Genomic DNA, 18,132 nt, shown 5'->3' with positions numbered 1-18,132 from the left:
GAGAGCAGACCGCAAGATGCTGAAAGAAGTCTCTAAGAACCCCAGAATGTCATCACGGGACCTACAGGTAGCTCTTGCCACTGTTGATGTCAAAGTGCACGAGTCTACCATTAGAAAGAGGCTGCACAAATTTGATCTGCATGGGAGGTGTGTCAGGAGGAACCCTTTGCTGTCCAGAACGAACATCAGGGCAAGACTAAAGTTTGCCAATGAACACTGAGGCAAAGACCAGCACTTCTGGAACAATGTGCTCTGGACAGATGAGTCAAAGGTGGAGCTATTTGGCCATAGTACCAGAAGACATGTTTGGCGAAAACCAAAGACAGCATTTTACCACAAGAACCTGATACCAACTGTAAAGCATGGTGGTGGAAATATTATGGTTTGGGGCAGCTTTGCTGCATCAGGGCCTGGGCAGCTCACCATCATAGAATTCCACTATGAATTCTTCATTGTACCAGAGGGTGCTTGAGGATAATGTGAGGCCATCTGTCGGAAAGTTGAAGCTCAACCGAAGGCGGACCTTGCAACATGACAATGACCCTAAACATACCAGTAAATCCACCAAGGAATGGCTGAAAAGAAAGAAATTGAGGGTTCTGGAATGGCCAAGTCAAAGCCCAGATCTAAATCCCATCGAGATGTTGTGGGGGGATTTGAAACGAGCTGTGCATGCAAGAAACCCCTCAAACATTGCACAGCTGAAAGAATTCTGCATGGAGGATTGGGCAAAAATTTCTCCCAGTCGATGTCAGAGACTTGTAGACAGTTATAAGAAACGCCTACTTGAGGTTGTTTCTGCCAAATGGGGCAATACCACCTATTAGAGCCAAGGGTGTACTTACTTTTTCCACATGTGAAATTTGCATTTATGTTTATTTAAATTATACAATGGACTACAAAATGTAAATGTTTCATGATATTTGTTATATTATATCACCTTTATCTATCAATATTGTTGAAATGAAGATCAAATAGCTGTAGGTTGAAATATGGTGAAAAATTCAAAACTTTACATGGGGTGTACTTACTTTTTCACGTGACTGTAGATATTCCTTTACCCCCCGACATAACAATATTTACCTATTTTGGAGGTAAATAATAGGAGGCATGACTTTCCATCATGCCGTAATCGTCAATTTTGAACCATTTCATACCTGTAACTTGTTTCAGATCATGAAGCAGCAAGACATGTGGCCAAAGCAATTATAGCTACGACATGTTGATGGGAGTTATTAAAATGGGAAAATGTCGATTGTAACACTTGGAATGGGAAAGGAAGGAGAGGAATTGGATTGAAAACGACATCGAAAGTAATTTTTAAAAGTGTGCACATGAATGTTTTAAATGGATGGTTTCTAATTTGGTACTTTCTCTTTTTTAATGCCAAAGTCCTCTCCTCCCAACCCCATCCCTCCTCATTCGTTTCCTGCAATTACAACTTTCCAATAAGTTTCCAGGCTTGGGAGTCTGAATAAAATATAACACCAATTCAACTTCAATTGTCTTGTTTACTCCTACTGGCAACGGTACCCGCCCTATAGGCGGGGCTTCAATTGGGAGGCCCAAATGAAAAGGCAAAATATCAGAAATTGAAGGCTTTTTATTTTATTTTAACCGATTTATATAAACATCCGTTAAATCATATCACATGCAAATCATCAAAATCTAAACAGTACATGGCGCCCATTTTGAAAAAAGATTTAATTCTGCAAAACGGAAGCGGCCACGGCACGTCTTTTTCAGTCGCTTTGCACACGCTGCCGAGTTACTTCGGAGCCGCACGTTTATATAGGAAGAGTTTGTCAGGAGTCGATCTACTCTCTCCTGGTACGTAGAATTTCAACAAAAGCCACATCACTGTTCATATCGGTAAATATTATTCCATCGTGTTTGGAAAAACTGGAAAATTGGAAAAACTTTCCGAATTGGAAAAATTTGGGGAAAAAATGGAAAAACTATATAGCCTATTTTACTCCAGGGGGTCCCAGGATTATCCACCCAAAATTTCGTTGCGATCGGTTCAGCCGTTTTTGTGGTACCTGGGAACAGACAGACAGACATTTGGTGAATTATAGTAAAATGAATGAACTCTTGTGTGTCCTTTATGAGGGTCTCTTTGTCGACTTTGCTATTTTTACGCATTAGAAATGTTTTTGCTGTTAATAATAGCACAAACATTTATCACAAAAGTGTTCATATATTTTCATTCGCCATTAAAATGGTCCATCAGGTGCTGTATCATGAACTCCTCGCTATCCGTGAGGCTTGCATCAAACTTGAGAAGGATTATCGACCAGGAATCACATTCATCGTCGTCCAGAAGCGTCACCACACAAGACTATTTTGTGCTGACAAGAACGAAAGGGTACATTTGTTACAGTCTTCGACACAAAAATTGATTTTAAGTTTTTTGTTGAACTGGTAAAAAGTTGAATGACTTGATTGATGGTGCAATAAATGACTGTGACTTTATTTTTCATATTTCATGAACGGACAAGCTGCTGATCCGTTTGCTTTTCACATTTGTTAGCAAGAAAGTATGAAGGAGCTTCAACTTTAAACTGCACTTTTGTTATTATAGGCTTATTACTCGTGTGCGTGTTCGTGTGCTTGTGCGTGTGTGTGTGTGTGTGTGTGGCATAGGGGTGTTTCTCTCTTTTCCGGTGGTCTTGTGGAAGCGGGAGAGATGCACATTTTCTATGTAAACGTGTATAATGTAGTGCCTCTCCAGGTGTGAGAGGGTATTACAAGTCTACACCCTTTACAGTGCAGTATTACTGTCGTCGTATTCCCCCTCCCCCCCCCCCCCCCCCCCCCTAACCATTTTCCAGTGCCGTGAGATGTGTTGAATTATGCAGTGAGAGGTATTTTGAGAGGTTACTTTGGGTTACATGTTTGAATTCGGATAATAACATAACCACCCTTGCCGTTCCCCGGGAGCGGGTGCTTCCAGTTTGGGTAATGCTGTGAGAAACAACCCGTACTTAATAAATCGATTATATATATATATAATATGGGGCATCAAAATGCAATGCAAAAATTTTAATGTCAAAGTATCAATCTGTTTTTTTGGAATTTTGTTCCAATGTCTATACAAATAATCTTTGCAAAGTTTGGGGAAAATTCTTTCAGATTTAGAGGTGCAACGCAGCATGTCAAATTTTGGTAAAATTTCAATTTTCGGTGCTTTTAGAACTCCCATTTCCTATTAATATGACATCAATTTCTAAACAAATAAAACAAATACTTTTTGAGAAGATGTTATTGGAAAGAGAAAGATGTGTTTATTTAAAAATAAACATTGACATTTTCATTGAACATCACTGAAAAATGTTTGAAAATTGAGTCCTAGTCCTTCACTGTTTTCCGCTGGCGCTTGCAGCGGCGAAGATTGGGCTGCTCAGAGCGGTCATGCTCAACTGCTTGCAGCACATTCTGCAGATGTTGCTCACTCTTGGCTGCTGCCACAAAGTCTGATGTGAGTTTGACCCCACGCTCGGCACAGTCATTCACAACGTTGATGGCACGCACATTCACCACACCTGCCTGGAATGATGCACTTGTAGCCCACTCCTCTACATTGAGTGAGAGAAATGCTGGATCGATGTGCAGCTGGTGCATACCGAACCAGCAGTCTGGGTTGGCAAGGTCGGCCAACCTGGTGGTCGGCGAGAGGACTGGGAACTTTGGCTTGCCGAAACCAGTGCCAAAGCGCTGCTGTGGGGCTCGCATAGGAAGATCTGGCTTGTGATCCAAGATGGCATCCGCAAGTGCACGCCGCTCATCAGCTGGCACCTTGGTGCTGAAGAGTGCCAGGGGAAGCATCTCACCAGTCAGGTACCAGAGGTGCCTCTCCAGTGCTTTCATGGCTGATGTTGCAATGCCCTCATCAACAGACTTGTAAGCGTACAGGTTGTGGTAGAGTTTGAGGTCATTCCATGGGGCATCTACGGCTGTGTCACAGGTCAGCCACCATGTTGCGTAAATGTGCATAATGAAGTTGGCAAACGCCCGAATCTTCGGCACCTGCTGCCGTGTGGTGATGGTGCCCTGGGGAAGCAAGGCGATATGCTGCTCCAGCAAAGCCAGCTTGAGTGTGTAGAGGAGCTTAGCCATCCAACGTGCCTTGTGCAGCGCTCCCGGCCTTTGGAAGTTTACTGGAGTCTGTGCTGCATCATCTGCACCCAGATAGACAAGACACAGCTGCACAAACTCGTGATAGTTGCCTCGCTTGTAGTCCATCACTGCTGCAGCACACACGGTGAGTTCATCACGTAACCTGCCCAGGAACGGTGGTTCGGTGTTGGCAATAATGTAGCGGGACAAAGGGCCACTGTATTTGTGCGGCAGCAAGTCCCAGTTGTCCTGCAGACGCCTAAACAAGGTAACCTCGGGTGAGCATGAGGTCTCCACCTTGAGGCCAGTGTAAATGTGGCCGAGGAGCACCTCACCAATGTGATGTCGGCACCCGGACCAGAGCAGTGGTCTACCAAGGCGGAGCTGGATGGCAATGCAGGCTGCTGTGCGATGGCCTGTGTTAGATGCAGTGGTGTCAAATGCCATGTTGACAACCTGGTCGGCACAGCACCAGTCCTGCAGTAGCTTGCATGTCAGCCGGGCGATGATATCTCCACATGCCTCGTCTTTACCCTTTGAATATGCTGGCACACCAAGCAGTTTGAGCTGCTCCGCATCACCAACTACCACAGTCAAACGCTCCTCCAACTGGCGCACATTGGTGAGCGTCGGTGTCAACTTGCTGTCCCAGTGCAGGGTGCACATAGGAGATGGTGTCCACTGCTTTTGGTGTTCTTCATTGACAGCCTCCAGCACTTGGCGGCGTGATCGGTCTGCTGTTGCATAGGATGCTGAAACATTTTCACAATTACCGCCCGACTCTGTGATCATGGCACGCGTGAAGGCAGCCTGCTGCATTGGTGTGATCTTCAACCGTGTAGCCAGTGACACGAGACTCGGCCGACTGAGGATGTCTGGTGGAACGAAGGCTGTGGTGCCAGTCTTTTTATGTTTGCAGGATGTGGATGGTGTTAGCTTCTCGTCTATTACTTTCGACATATTTACCTGAGAAATGACTGAAGCGAAGCGCGGTTCACTGCTGATTGCTGAAATCCTCCTTGGACCTTGATGTACAGTTGTACAGTACACATTCGCTGTGATTGGATGGCGACTGAACTCTGATTCGACGAAGCGAGCGGCGGTGCGCCCACTGCGCCTGCGCCTGGGACGTCAAACCTAGCTGATGGCCGTTGCACCTCTAAATCACCATATATTGCAAAAATATTTTGCATATGTTGTAACAACATGAATTGGAACACTTTATCACCTGAACAGAACAATAGGTTACAAATGTATATTTTGATGCACTCTAATTATATATATATATATATATATATATTGTTGTGGATATGAGAATTGCTGTGTTTTTTTTAATTGTAGTGTAATGAATTGTTGTAAATATCACCCTCCTTCCTCCATTTGGTGTGTAAAGGTTAAAGGTCGTCCCCGTAGTTATTCCATATACAATCACATAGCCAATCATAGATCTCCTTGTTCAGTAGTTATCTCCTTATTATGTGTATTAGATTAAGGCTTTGTCTTCCATTAATTGACACTCCATTGCACCGAATTCAAATAAGGTAGATTCCCTTCCAATTCCCCTTTTGTCATCAATTGCCAACTGCATTGGGCGGTTTTCTGCGTGCGGTTTTCTGCATTCGCCGCTGCTGCTTTGTGGTTTTCGCCGCAAAACTCCATTGAACACGTGATCAGATCGGAGAAGAAGGGGGAGGAGCTGCCGAATCCAGGGCGTTGGCCGCCGATCGTTATCACAAGGTGGAGCCAGCGAGCCCCGACCCGCCAATCAGGACCGGTGAGAGACCAGCTCAGGCGTGGCGCGGGTTGATCTGGAGGCGCGCTATAAAAGCGCGAGCGGAAGCCTTTGAGGGAGTCGGAGAGAGAGATGCGGCAGATGAGTCCAGAGCTAGGGAAGTGACGGAGCCCCACAAGCAGTACCACGCAGCTTTGACTCCACCAGGCAGCGTTGACTCCACCAGGCAGCATTGACTCCACCAGGCAGCGTTGGCTCCACCAGGCAGCTTCGACCCGTTACCACGCGGGAACCAGGATCGGTGGCATCGGTGGCCGTCGAGGTCCAGCCCGATGTCCCGTGCGGGATCAAGCCCGAACCATCTGCTCCAGCTGAACCTTCCTCTCTCCTTCCAGTCCTTCGTTCCTGCCTCCATTCCATCCTTCTGTGTATGTGAGTTTGTTCTGTGTGTCTTGTCCTTGGGGTTAAGTAAGACTGTAGTAGGTAAGCTAATTTGCACTGTGTCCTCTTCTTCTTCTGTATTTTATTTTATTATCTTTCCTCCTCCTTGGTTTCTTTTGGTTGTAAATAATAGCAAATAAATCATATTCGTATTTCCTACTGCTGTCTTCCTCTTCTTCACATCCGTCGTCTTAGTGATTTCCTTCATTGAACACCTGTGGCGCGATTTTGGCCAACGTTCAGGATCGGGTCTAGTCCTTGTTAATAGTTTGTGCCGCGGTTGCTAAAACCGCTCGGCAATTAACATCTGTCCGCGGTACGAACGGGGCTGCGCACCTGCCTTTCCGGAGGTAGCTGGGTAGCGTCAGGAGCGGAGACGGCCAGTGAAAATAGAAGGGGGGATTAACCCCCCCCCCCCCCCTAAGGGGAGTGCCGTACTCCGGTTCCGTAACAATATATATATATATATATAGTTGCGGTTTTGAGAGGGTAAATATAACATCATTAAAGGTTAAAGGTTTGCCCCCCATAGTTAGTCCACAAGCAACACGTAGGCCCATTAGAATTCGTTATGTCATAGTATGTGTAAGAGTAGGCCATTTCCCTTGTGACATCTGCGTTGTGTAAAGAAATAATGAGCTTAGGTCCTTTCATTACGCGGCCACCCTTCAATTTCCATCATGGGCAAACTCGATCCCGCGCTCCATTTGGCATCCCTCAAGTTTGTTACGCTTTGGGCTACCCGCAGCAGTTTGTTACACTTTGGCTGCCAGCAGCATTCGCTGCCCTTGCTTTCGCTCGAAACTAGTCCAATGACACGAGGTAGGCCTGGAAAGAGGGAAGAGCGCGAGGACGAGGTGTGGCCGCATCAAGCAGCGTGTCAGAAGGCGGTGACGGTATGGGCAACAACCAACCAGAGCTCGGTGGGCATGGGTTGAGAGGGCGTGGCAAGAAACGTCTGGTGAGTTCCAGAGGGTTCCAAGGTCGTGGTAATAAAACCCTTGGCTCGAGGCCCCCACCTCAGATGAGAAGGGAGAGGCGCACTGTGAAGGTATGGTACGAGGAGTTGAGATCAGATGAGAACGGAGTCACGCATCGTGAGCAAATTGTATTGAAGGAGCGCATTGAGCTACGCAGTGAGATACTGAAGAGCGCATTGTTCGCGGTTATTGGAACTGTTTGCTTATTATGTACGTGGCTGAGCCGCGAGTGTAACCGCCAAAGCCAGCCTACCGTTGCCCTGTGATAGTCCCGCACGTGCCAAACGACACGCGGAGAGCTCCTGCCATCTGGTTCATCTGCTTCGCGGTGCGAGTTGGGGACCGGAGAACGAGCTGCCTGGACGCCATTCCTGGACCATCGACCTGTTCATCTGCAACCCCGTGTGAGTGTGTCTGAGTGTGACGGGCCCGTTTGTCCAGGGATAAGTTAAGACTGCTTAAGGACTCCACTGTGTATTCTTCTTTTTTATTGTACAAAGTGTAAATAAATTCTGTTATTCATTTTCTTCCCAAATTCGACCGTTTCAGTCATTTCCTTCATTGGTATGCGTGGCACGATTACGAACCGCTTGGATCGGGTTTAGTCCTTGATAACGGCTCGGGTCAAGGGTCACTACCGCTCGGCGTTTCCACTAACACCGGTGATTTGGGCGGGGCTTATTTCCTCGTTTCCGGCCAGCGTTACTACTTAGGTAATAGCGAATTCATAGTCCTAAAACCCTATTTAACGCTGTCCGGGAAGGACGTCATAGGTCCCGGGTCTCGTCGGCTAGTAAAAGACAAGGGGACTAATCCCCCCTTGGTAAGGAGAAAGGCCGACGCTGAGATCCGCAACAATTGGTGTCGGGGAGTGGGATTTGACCCGAAGTGCGCTTAACGCACTCAAAATTACGAGCGGCCGAAATTTTATTAAAATCCAAATTTAAAATCGTGCCATGGCTAACCAAGACGGTCGGATGCCAGTGGGGGTAAATGAGGAGGTAGAGGAGGAATTAGAATCAATAACCCAGGACCCCCGGGGAAGAATGGGAAGAAGAGGAGAGCATTGATGAGGGTGCAGCAGTAGGGGTAGCAGGGGAAGAAAATGGCGGCGCCTCGCACATGGCGGCGAGTGCTGAGCCCGCGATGCCAGGGGACTTCCAATTATTTATGGCACAAATGAGGGCCTATATAATAAAGTCGGAGCATAAAATGGATGCTCAAAGTAATCAAATAAAAATGGAGGGGGACAAATCGAGGGCAGAGATGAAAGAAATAAGGGACGAGGTAAGGGGTAGCAGGGGCAAGTTGACTGAAAGAATGGGTGGCCAAATGAAAGAAATGAAAGATGGGTTAAAAGGGTTTGGAAACAGAATAGGTGGTCAAATAAAAGAGATGGGGAAGGGCATAAGGCGCAGGTCGAGCGGGAAAGTTGCATTGGTACGCGACACGGTAGCGCGACGTGAGGAACGCAGGGAAAGCGAGTTTGAGCAGAGCACAGCCAAGTTGACCTCGGTAGAAATCGCGACACGGGGTATAGAAAAGCCGACAGCAGCCGAATTAGAAGAGAAAATTTTAAGCGCGCCGGTGGTCGTTGGGTTACAAAAAGAAAATGAAATATGTATAGTTGAAATTGGGGACGAAGAGACGGCAAAAACAGAAATTAAATCGGAGATGGAGATGGAATTTGCACAAAGTCCGTGTTCGCATTGTGATGTCGTGCTGCCTAACCCAAATGAAAGTTTGCAGGTGCGGTTGGAGGAGAGGAGAATCCCAAAGGTGAGTAGGAAAATGTATGGCGCGAAAAGGTTTGGCGCGAAAGTGTTTGGCGCGAAAAGATTTTTCGTGCGCTTGGGATCGAGACGCAACCCGGGCGCTCGTGGAAGGTCCGTGGTGCGCTGTGTGAAAGCGAATGGCGCGCGTGTGCGAACGGCGCCGGAGCGCGAGTGTGAGACGGAGTGTATGTGGGAAGAGTGTGTTGAAGAAGAGTGTGAAACGGAGTGTGGAACAGAGGAGTGTGTGATAATGAAATGTGCGAGTGGCGTGAGTGTGCCTGAGTGGTGTGCACCTGAGTGTGTAAGAAAAGAGAGTGCACGGAGAGAGAGTGCAGTAGTAGAATGCATGGAGTGTATGAGGGGCGCTGGAGCGCCTCGATGTGCGAGAGTGGAGCGGGCCGCGTGGTGTGAGAATGCGATTCGGGCATCGACGCCGGCCGGGTTAGCGTTTAGGCCGACGTATAGCCGACGCGAGCTCTCGGGGCGTGGTGCGCTTTGTGTGCTGCGGGGCCGGCGGGGATCGTTGCCGCGGCAGCGTGCACAATTCGTGCCGGGCCCCGCCCTGTATGGTCGGTGCCGCGCCTTGGCAAAAGAGGCAAACGGCACGGTTTGAGGGGGGGTAGGAGAGGTCGGAGCTTCGCCCCCTGGCGGGCGCGGTGCTCTGACCGGGGGAGGTTGGGCCATCGTGCCGGAGACCGAAAGGCTCCGCGCAGAGATGGCGCCTGGAACCTAGGCCCAAGCATGCCTCCTCCCCAGAATCGAAAATGCCGGACGGACCCAACCAACAGGAGACCAACCACCCGCATGCATTGCTCGGCTTTCCGAAGCCGAGTTGTGAAAATGTATTCCCGCACGACAAGGCTCGAGTATAGTGGACAAATAGCGGTAGTGATGGCGAATGGTAGCATACCATCCCTTTGGGGCACATGAGCTTTAGATTATGGGGTGGCAGTGAAAACTAGCCGAGGGCGGGCTAGGATATTGTTAGGGATTTAGAAATGACAGTAGGGACAATATTTAAGTAGAGACATTTGTACCGTTAGAGGGGACGTAGTCAGATTAGTAGGATGATAATGACGAGGGAAGTGCTTAGTGTAAGGAAAGACGGGGAAAGCACGAGTATTAGAGGGAAATAGTTAGTTAGATGATGCTGTGTGTGTGAGGATGAGCTTGAGATTTAGGCGCAAATGAGGAATTGAACGAAATTGTTTGTGGATGAACTTGCGCAAATGAGGCATTGGTCAGGGATGACCAGAGAAAGTGTATAAGTGGTGAATTGAGGACAAGTGGAATGGTGTTGAGTGAATGACTTGCATGGGATGCAAGTGGATAAATGGAGAAGATACTTGTGGTGTGGAGTGAGTGGTGTGTAATGAGTGGTGTGGAGTGCATGGTGCGAAGGAGTGAATGGGGGGAGGATGGACCCCTTCACGAATACCCGGGGAGGGTAGTTTAAAGTTAGGTAGAGGGTTTAGGTAAATTGTTTGGATATTGACACCTGTGGTGCAGGTAGTAGAAAGAAGTGCTTTGAGGGGTGCATGAGTCTGTGGAAATGGCTGGGCGTGTGGGCTTAATTGGTGAGTATAGTTATTGGGGCACTCCGCCACTGGTAGTCTGTCGGCCAGGTGAGGCCGCAGGTAGGCTCTGGGAGCCAGTTAGAGTCAGAGTAGTGTTCAGTGGGGCCTGACGATCCTAAGAGAGGACCCGGGTAGCCCAATGCCAGAGAGGGCATCAGAGGTGTGAGAGAGCCAGGAGGGGCCTTCCCCGATTTAGGGTAGTTGTAAGGAGCATGGTAAGCTTGGGTGGCGACTTCAGTGGTGGAGGTGCGCAGGTAGGTAGACCTGCTGGTGGAGCCACACGACCCAGCTCCGAAATTGTGCGAAGGCACAGTAGTGGAAAAATGGGGGAGTCAGACCCCAAATTTGAGAGGCACCACAGATTGAGTCAATGGGGATTGGTTTTTAGAACCACATAGTTTAAAGATGCCAATTGGCAGGGCATGACCCCGGGTAGTGTAAGTGAGTTAATGTCAATTAGAGGATAGTTAGGATGAAGAAATCTCTTCGCACCATCCGCATCCACTCACCAAGGTGACAGGACTCCACACCGGGTTTTGCGAATGTTTGGAATGTAAAGACGCATCATGACGTGAGAGTGACATTGTGTGATATTCCATCTCTTCCTTCTTGGGAGGGATTGGATGACGAATTTGGCATAGAGGGGGGATAGAAAAGACAAAACGTAGTGACGAAATTGTAAAGTGTAAATACGGGGAAGGGCAAGGGTAGTGTAGGCTGACAGGGGGGGTTACAAACGAGTAGGGATGAGCTTTCTCCGCTCGCTCTCCAGTGCTCCTCATGTTGCATTGCCTTGCATTGTGTGTACCTTTGCGCCCTTTCCTCCGCTAAACTCTCTGCTTTGTCTTTCCTCCCCACCCATGGACCCATTATGTTTGTTGAGGGGAGTGTGCAGGAACCCTGAGCTGTGCGGCTGCACTTTTGCGCTGCACTCTTCTACCTCTGGCTGCACCAGTACACCTATGGACCACACGTTCTGTGGCCTGGCATCTTTGCCGAGCAAACATTTGCTGCAAGCGTTATCTTGCCCTGCGGACCACTGGTTTTAAGTGGCGTAGAGTCACGCAGATGGACCATAAGATGGCCCTGCTCATAAATTAAAAAAGCAGACACGGTTTGTGCACTTTTTATTTATTCCGGTGTGCCAGGAAAGAAGATCTCAAGTTTTATTATGGCACACTGAAGACGAAGCAGGAAGACGCAAGACACAGCAGCCATGCAGCAGCCAAGCAGCAAATGTGCCATTTATTATGAGTTATGACATGTGATGATTGTGCATATTTGTGCATATTGGTGTATGGTGTATTGGTGCAGTGCAGTGCATTTTGTGTTCTCTCTTCAAAAATTCTCTCCCACAAAAAGAACAGGTCCTAGGTTGTAGAACTGTAAATAATTAGTTAGTCTTGTAAATAACATGCTCCCCACCGGCTTTATGTGTAGTTTGAGAATTCTTTCCGTAATTCGGTTAGCCGTGGGTGTGAATCTGTTAGTTGGTACACAACGCAGTAGGGCGGGACATATCTAGTGTTGTAAAACTGTCACACACAGGGTGTTAGGTTAAATGTAGAGGGAAACCACATCTAAGTGTCACACGTAAGTTAAAAAGTAGTCCTGACCCTTGCATCAAAACCGGTCCTGCTCACTAGTGTGGGTTCGGCTCGGGGACGAGCCTGGCAAAGGAAGGGGGGCAGTCTTGCGGTTTTGAGAGTGTAAATATAACATCATTAAAGGTTAAAGGTTTGCCCCCCACAGTTAGTCCACAAGCAACACGTAGGCCCATTAGAATTCGTTATGTCATAGTATGTGTAAGAGTAGGCCATTTCCCTCGTGACATCTGCGGTGTGTAAAGAAATAATAAGCTTAGGTCCTTTCATTACGTGGCCACACTTCAATTTCCATCATGGGCAAACTCGATCCCACACTCCATTTGGCATCCCTCAAGTTTGTTACGCTTTGGGCTACCCGCAGCAGTTTGTTACGCTTTGGCTGCCAGCAGCGTTCGCTGCCCTTGGTTTCGCTCAAAACTAGTCCAATGACATGAGGTAGGCCTGGAAAGAGGGAGGAGCGTGAGGACGAGGTGTGGCCGCATCAAGCAGCGCGTCAGAAGGCGGTGACAGTAAGGGCAACAACCAACCAGAGCTCGGTAGGCATGGCTTGAGAGGGCATGGCAAGAAACGTCTGGTGAGTTCCAGAGGGTTCCAAGGGCATGGTAATAAAACCCTTGGCGCGAGGCCCCCACCTCAGATGAGAAGGGAGAGGCGCACTGTGAAGGTATGGTACGAGGAGTTGAGATCAGATGAGAACGGAGTCACGCATCGCGAGCGAATTGTATTGAAGGAGCGCATTGAGCTACGCAGTGAGATACTGAAGAGCGCATTGTTCGCGGTTATTGGAACTGTTCGCTTATTATTTACGCGGCTGAGCCGCGAGTGTAACCGCCAAAGCCAGCCTACCGTTGCCCTGTGATAGTCCTGCACGCGCCAAACGACACGCGGAGAGCTCCTGCCATCCGGTTCATCTGCTTCGCCGTGCGAGTTGGAGACCGGAGAACGAGCTGCCTGGACGCCATTCCTGGACCATCGACCTGTTCATCTGGAACCCCGTGTGAGTGTGTCTGAGTGTGATGGGCCCGTTTGTCCAGGGATAAGTTAAGACTGCTTAAGGACTGCACTGTGTATTCTTCTTTTTTATTGTACAAAGTGTAAATAAATTCTGTTATTCCTTTTCTTCCCAAATTTGAACGTTTCAGTCATTTCCTTCATTGCGTAAGCGTGGCACGATTACGAACCGCTTGGATCGGGTTTAGTCCTTGATAACGGCTCGGGTCACGGGTCGCTACCGCTCGGCGTTTCCACTAACACCCGTGATTCGGGCGGGGCTTATTTCCTCGTTTCCGGCCAGCGTTAGTACTTAGGTAATAGCGAATTCATAGTCCTAAAACCCTATTTAACGCTGTCCGGGAAGGACGTCATAGGTCCCGGGTCTCGTTGGCTAGTAAAAGACAAGGGGACTAATCCCCCCTTGGTAAGGGGAAAGGCCGACGCTGAGATCCGCAACTATATATATATATATATATATATATATATATATATATATATATATATATATATATATATATATATGTATATATATATATATATATATATATGTATGTATATATATATATATATACACAAAGAATTAAGTTAAGCACCCCCCCCGTTTTTTTACAACCTCGCACATTACAAGTTTGTTGTCGTCAAAACAGTGTAATATACCCATGATATTGCTATATTATCTGGAGAAGTGATATTATGGTCACATAAAAACATAACAATCATGCCGTTTTCAATATTTTATTCTGAATAATTTAAGGTGAAATTTTTTGGGAATTTTAGGCATATTTTCACCTCAATTTAAGTATGGAGCTATAGGTCCATCACGGACAGTGTGGATGACGTTTATGTTTTCTAACGTACAGTCATTGTTCTGAGAAGACCTCTAGCGATCTTTGCGTCAATAACGTGTGTAGGACCCACGTGATCGGATCACTGACTCAACCAATCACTTTTTTTCACTTTGATCACTCAATTTCATCAATGGATAATTGCTAATGTCATACCAATCATTATTTGATCTCACATACCTTAGAATATATGCCAATGTATACATATACACAAAGAATATATATTAGGGGGTGCTTACCTTAATTCGTTGTGTAGGGGTGCTTAACTTAATTCTTTGTGTATATGTGTGTATATATAAATTAATAAAAATATATATATATATAATTTTTTTCTATGTTGAAGGCTGCAGTCATGGAGTATATAGTCCTCATTGAGGCCAGGCCTTAAATAAAAGAAGAATATGTATGATGATCTGTTTGCAAGAAAGAGAGATGAAAGCTAGTCTGGTAGTTTTAGTTTGCATGACACGGAAAGTAAGACCTACAATCCTGACAAGGAGGGTGTAAGATGGTTCCGGGCACCACTTTAACACTCATAAGTCTGAACGGTAGTACTACCCTGGGCGGTTGCTGTCTTCCACCTACTACCTAAAAAAGCTGGTCCAATCGGATGGGTGGTTTTTAGAAGACACAATCTCCTTACTGGACGGCTGTTGGCTCCCGAAGGGAACTCATCCGCCCTTTAGCAGGTATTGTTTTTAGTCCTGCAGGGTGTCAGTCACCCATAAGATATGTTAATGATGATGTCATCGGCACCTTAATTATGACGTCATAATTCGACAAGTACAACACTTGATTCGATCAGTATGAATTTTTTTTTCTCTGCAATTCTTTGTCCAATTGACACGAAATTTTCACCATAGGAGGGCCTCCTCCGGTAGAATATTTTTATGATTATCATAATGTAATATGTCACATGGTACAGGCGCCATCTTGGAAAAACCTCACACTTCGAAATCTCTGAAACCACTCCATGGAAAAAATTGAGACCTGGCTCATTGCCAACTACTCCCCATGGGGAATAAGATCTGTCAATGATGATGTCATCGGTGCCTTCATTATGACGTCATAATTCGACAACTACAACACTTATCCATCCGATCATTATTTAAAAAAATTCAGCAACTGTTGGTCTGATGGACACGAAATTTTCACCATAGGAGTGCCTCCTCCTTTAGAATAATTTAAGGATAATCATGACATCATAGGTCATGTGTTACAGGCACCATCTTGGAAAAAACAAAAAACGTTGCACCTCTATATCTCCAAAATCGCTCTATGGAAAAATTTGAAACGTGGCTCATTGTAAATACTGTAACGCCATATGGGGAATAGGTGTTGTTAATGATGACATCATTGGTGCCATAATTATGATGTCATAATTCGACAGGGACAACGCTTGGTCTGATCAGTTTGAAATTTATTGAGCATGATCTATGTAACAATTATATTAGAGAATATGAATTTATGATGTCATCGCTCACGTTGTCTGGCAGCCATATTGGATCAAAAAAAAAAGAAACGTTCAAAAACAGAAGATTTGGCTCACACTAAGTTGACTACGCAGGGTAAGTATTGTTATGAATTTTTGGGTAGAGTGATATATAGATTCAGGTAGATCTGTATAGGTAGTGTGCTCCGATTGTCGTGATAGGGAACCCCACATGTAATAAGTTTGTTTTGGCGAGTTGTTCGCATAAGTGTATCTTTGTGATCATACAAGGATGATCCTTGTGATAACTAGAGTAGGGATTATGCTAATTCCCCTGTTCGTGAGACCTGTGATTTATCCATTGTCCCGTATGGCACTACACCATAGACACTAGTCAAGCCCAACAGCACACACTTACTAATTAAATTCCCCCCCACAATAAAACTCACCGGAAGAACAGGCAGGAAGCGCCCACGCATTGCGCCAACATGGCGATGAAACATCGAGCAAGCAGGCAATAGACACGCCCAGAGGGGCAGCGATTGGACGAGACACCACCAATAGGAAGACGAGGCAGGATGAAGCCCGCCGATTGGTAGAGGGAGGGGCAAGAAGCTTCCCTCGGATTGGTGGAAGGAAGGCCGAGAAGGAAGCAGAGGACTGATTGGCAAAGACCACGGAGGACCTGAGAGGCGAGCAAGAAGCGACGCGCGGATTGGAGGAGAAATGCCGGTGACGTCACAAGACGGCCAATAAAATAACTGGCTGGCCGGCATTTTACCCTTCTCGTTTTTGGATCCCTTCGTGCCCGGACCTCTTCCCTCTGCTGCCTCTTGGATTCCTTTGCCCTCTACCTCTTGCTCCTCTCGCCCACCTCTGCCCTCGGCTCTTGCTCTGGTGCCTGCCTGCGAGTGTGTGTTGACGATGTGCTCCTCTTGGCGTTCTGGACCTCGGCGCAAGTGGTTGTGTGCCGGTCTTGTCTCCTCGTTCCCCTGTTAATTTGACATCTGGGATTGAAACAGCTGACGGGAGAGGCGGCGCGTGGACGAGAGTACGAGGGCTGCGGCATGTGAGGACACCGAGGCCTGGTTCCCGCCAAAGCGCATGCTTCGCGCCAACGACCGGAGGTTCCCGCCAACACACCAGACGACTTTAGGTGACCCTGACAAGACCCCACATGCCACTCGCAGCTAAGTGCATGAAATAATAATTACACTTATTTTCTCCAGCGTTCGTTTATTCCCCCGTCTGTGTGTAAGTCTGGTGTGGGGGGCGTCCCAATTTAGGACATTATTTATTATCGCGCATTTCATTTTGTATTACCGGCCTTCCGTTTAATAAAGCCGGTGTTTATTTTTGTACATAAAATCCGGTTGGGTTGAGTTTATTTCCTGCAGGCTTTGAAGACTGCCCAGTGAGATCACGTCAGGTAAAACCTGCCAGCTTCTTCTTCTTCTCTCTTCTTCCCACGCTTGTATAGTGAGTCCGTATTTGATAGTTGCCTCGAAGTAACGATAGATTGCGATCCGTGATTTCCCGGTATTCACCGAGGGGAACCACACGACAGTATTCTATGAATACCATCTAGTTCATCCATGTGGTGATCACCAGCATGCTGCTTGTCTGTGTTCAGAGAAAAATTTCAAATTTATATTAAAGGCTTATCTTGTGACTTTTGTAAAGTTTGTAATGTCTGGCTGCCCATTGATTGGCCTTTGTGTAAATGATGGCTTTGTCGGTAAAAATTCCAGATTGGAAAGAGTGGAAACATTCCAGCTGGCACCACTGTGGACACGAAGATCACTCATCCTACAGAGTTTGACTTCTTCCTCTGTAGTCATGCTGGAATCCAGGTGAGACCAGAATGTCTAACAGGGAAAATAATATCTCTTCCAGTAACTAAAAACACCATGACATAATCTGCCTTTGGGGCTATATATTTATGCATGCATGGTTGGGGTGGAGAAGGGGCAGGTTAAAATGAGAATTTTGTATTGCAGTATGCATTTACTTGTGAAAAGATAATGTATCTAGCATATTAATTTAAGAATCTTCTCTTCAGGCACTTTCTATAAAGAACAAATTTGCATGGTTTATCCAAGGTAGTTTAACAAACCTGGAAGCTGCCCATCTTGCACGGTGTCTTCTGAAAAAACGCGGTTTCTTGCAGGGAACAAGTCGCCCTTCACATTACCATGTTCTTTGGGACGACAACCACTTCCTGGCAGATGAACTGCAGATACTTACCTACCAGATGTGCCACACTTACGTACGCTGTACACGCTCCGTCTCTATCCCTGCACCTGCCTACTATGCCCATCTGGTTGCCTTCCGAGCACGTTATCACCTGGTCGACAAGGAGCATGACAGGTGACTTCATCTTCGCCCATCAATGTTTTTCATTGAATTGAGCCACAGACAGGTGGGATGAATCCTTGTGTAATGTAATAAATCATGCTGAAAATTTAAGTTCACAACTCTTAAAAAGTTATCGTTACACAAAAAAAACCCAGATGTTTTTATCATCCTGAAATGTTTATTCTGTGAACATGTCATGGAACATAAATGACGTCATGACAATTAATACAATACCTTTTTTCATTCTTCCCCATTCACCCTGCACCCCAAATC

The 18,132-nt window shown here is 46.7% G+C and overlaps 1 protein-coding gene across 3 annotated transcripts in view; it reads left to right on the top strand.

Moving 5' to 3' along the window:
• LOC137417989 (protein argonaute-2) overlaps positions 1–18,132 on the top strand; it is a 122,195-nt gene that overhangs the window by 100,834 nt on the left and 3,229 nt on the right. For all 3 annotated transcript variants that reach the window (XM_068103926.2, XM_068103925.2, XM_078774673.1), the window contains exons 16-18: positions 2,234–2,368; positions 17,253–17,354; positions 17,672–17,871. In XM_068103926.2, coding sequence (XP_067960027.2) covers positions 2,234–2,368; positions 17,253–17,354; positions 17,672–17,871 — 437 coding nt within the window. The remainder of the gene's footprint in view (positions 1–2,233; positions 2,369–17,252; positions 17,355–17,671; positions 17,872–18,132) is intronic.

This window comes from Myxine glutinosa, chromosome 3 (genome assembly GCF_964187855.1).
Source record: "Myxine glutinosa chromosome 3, kmMyxGlut1.1, whole genome shotgun sequence".
NCBI classification, from domain to species: Eukaryota; Metazoa; Chordata; class Myxini; order Myxiniformes; family Myxinidae; genus Myxine; species Myxine glutinosa.
The sequence above is the reverse complement of the archived record's forward strand: the minus strand, read 5'-3'. Positions and strand labels throughout refer to the sequence as shown.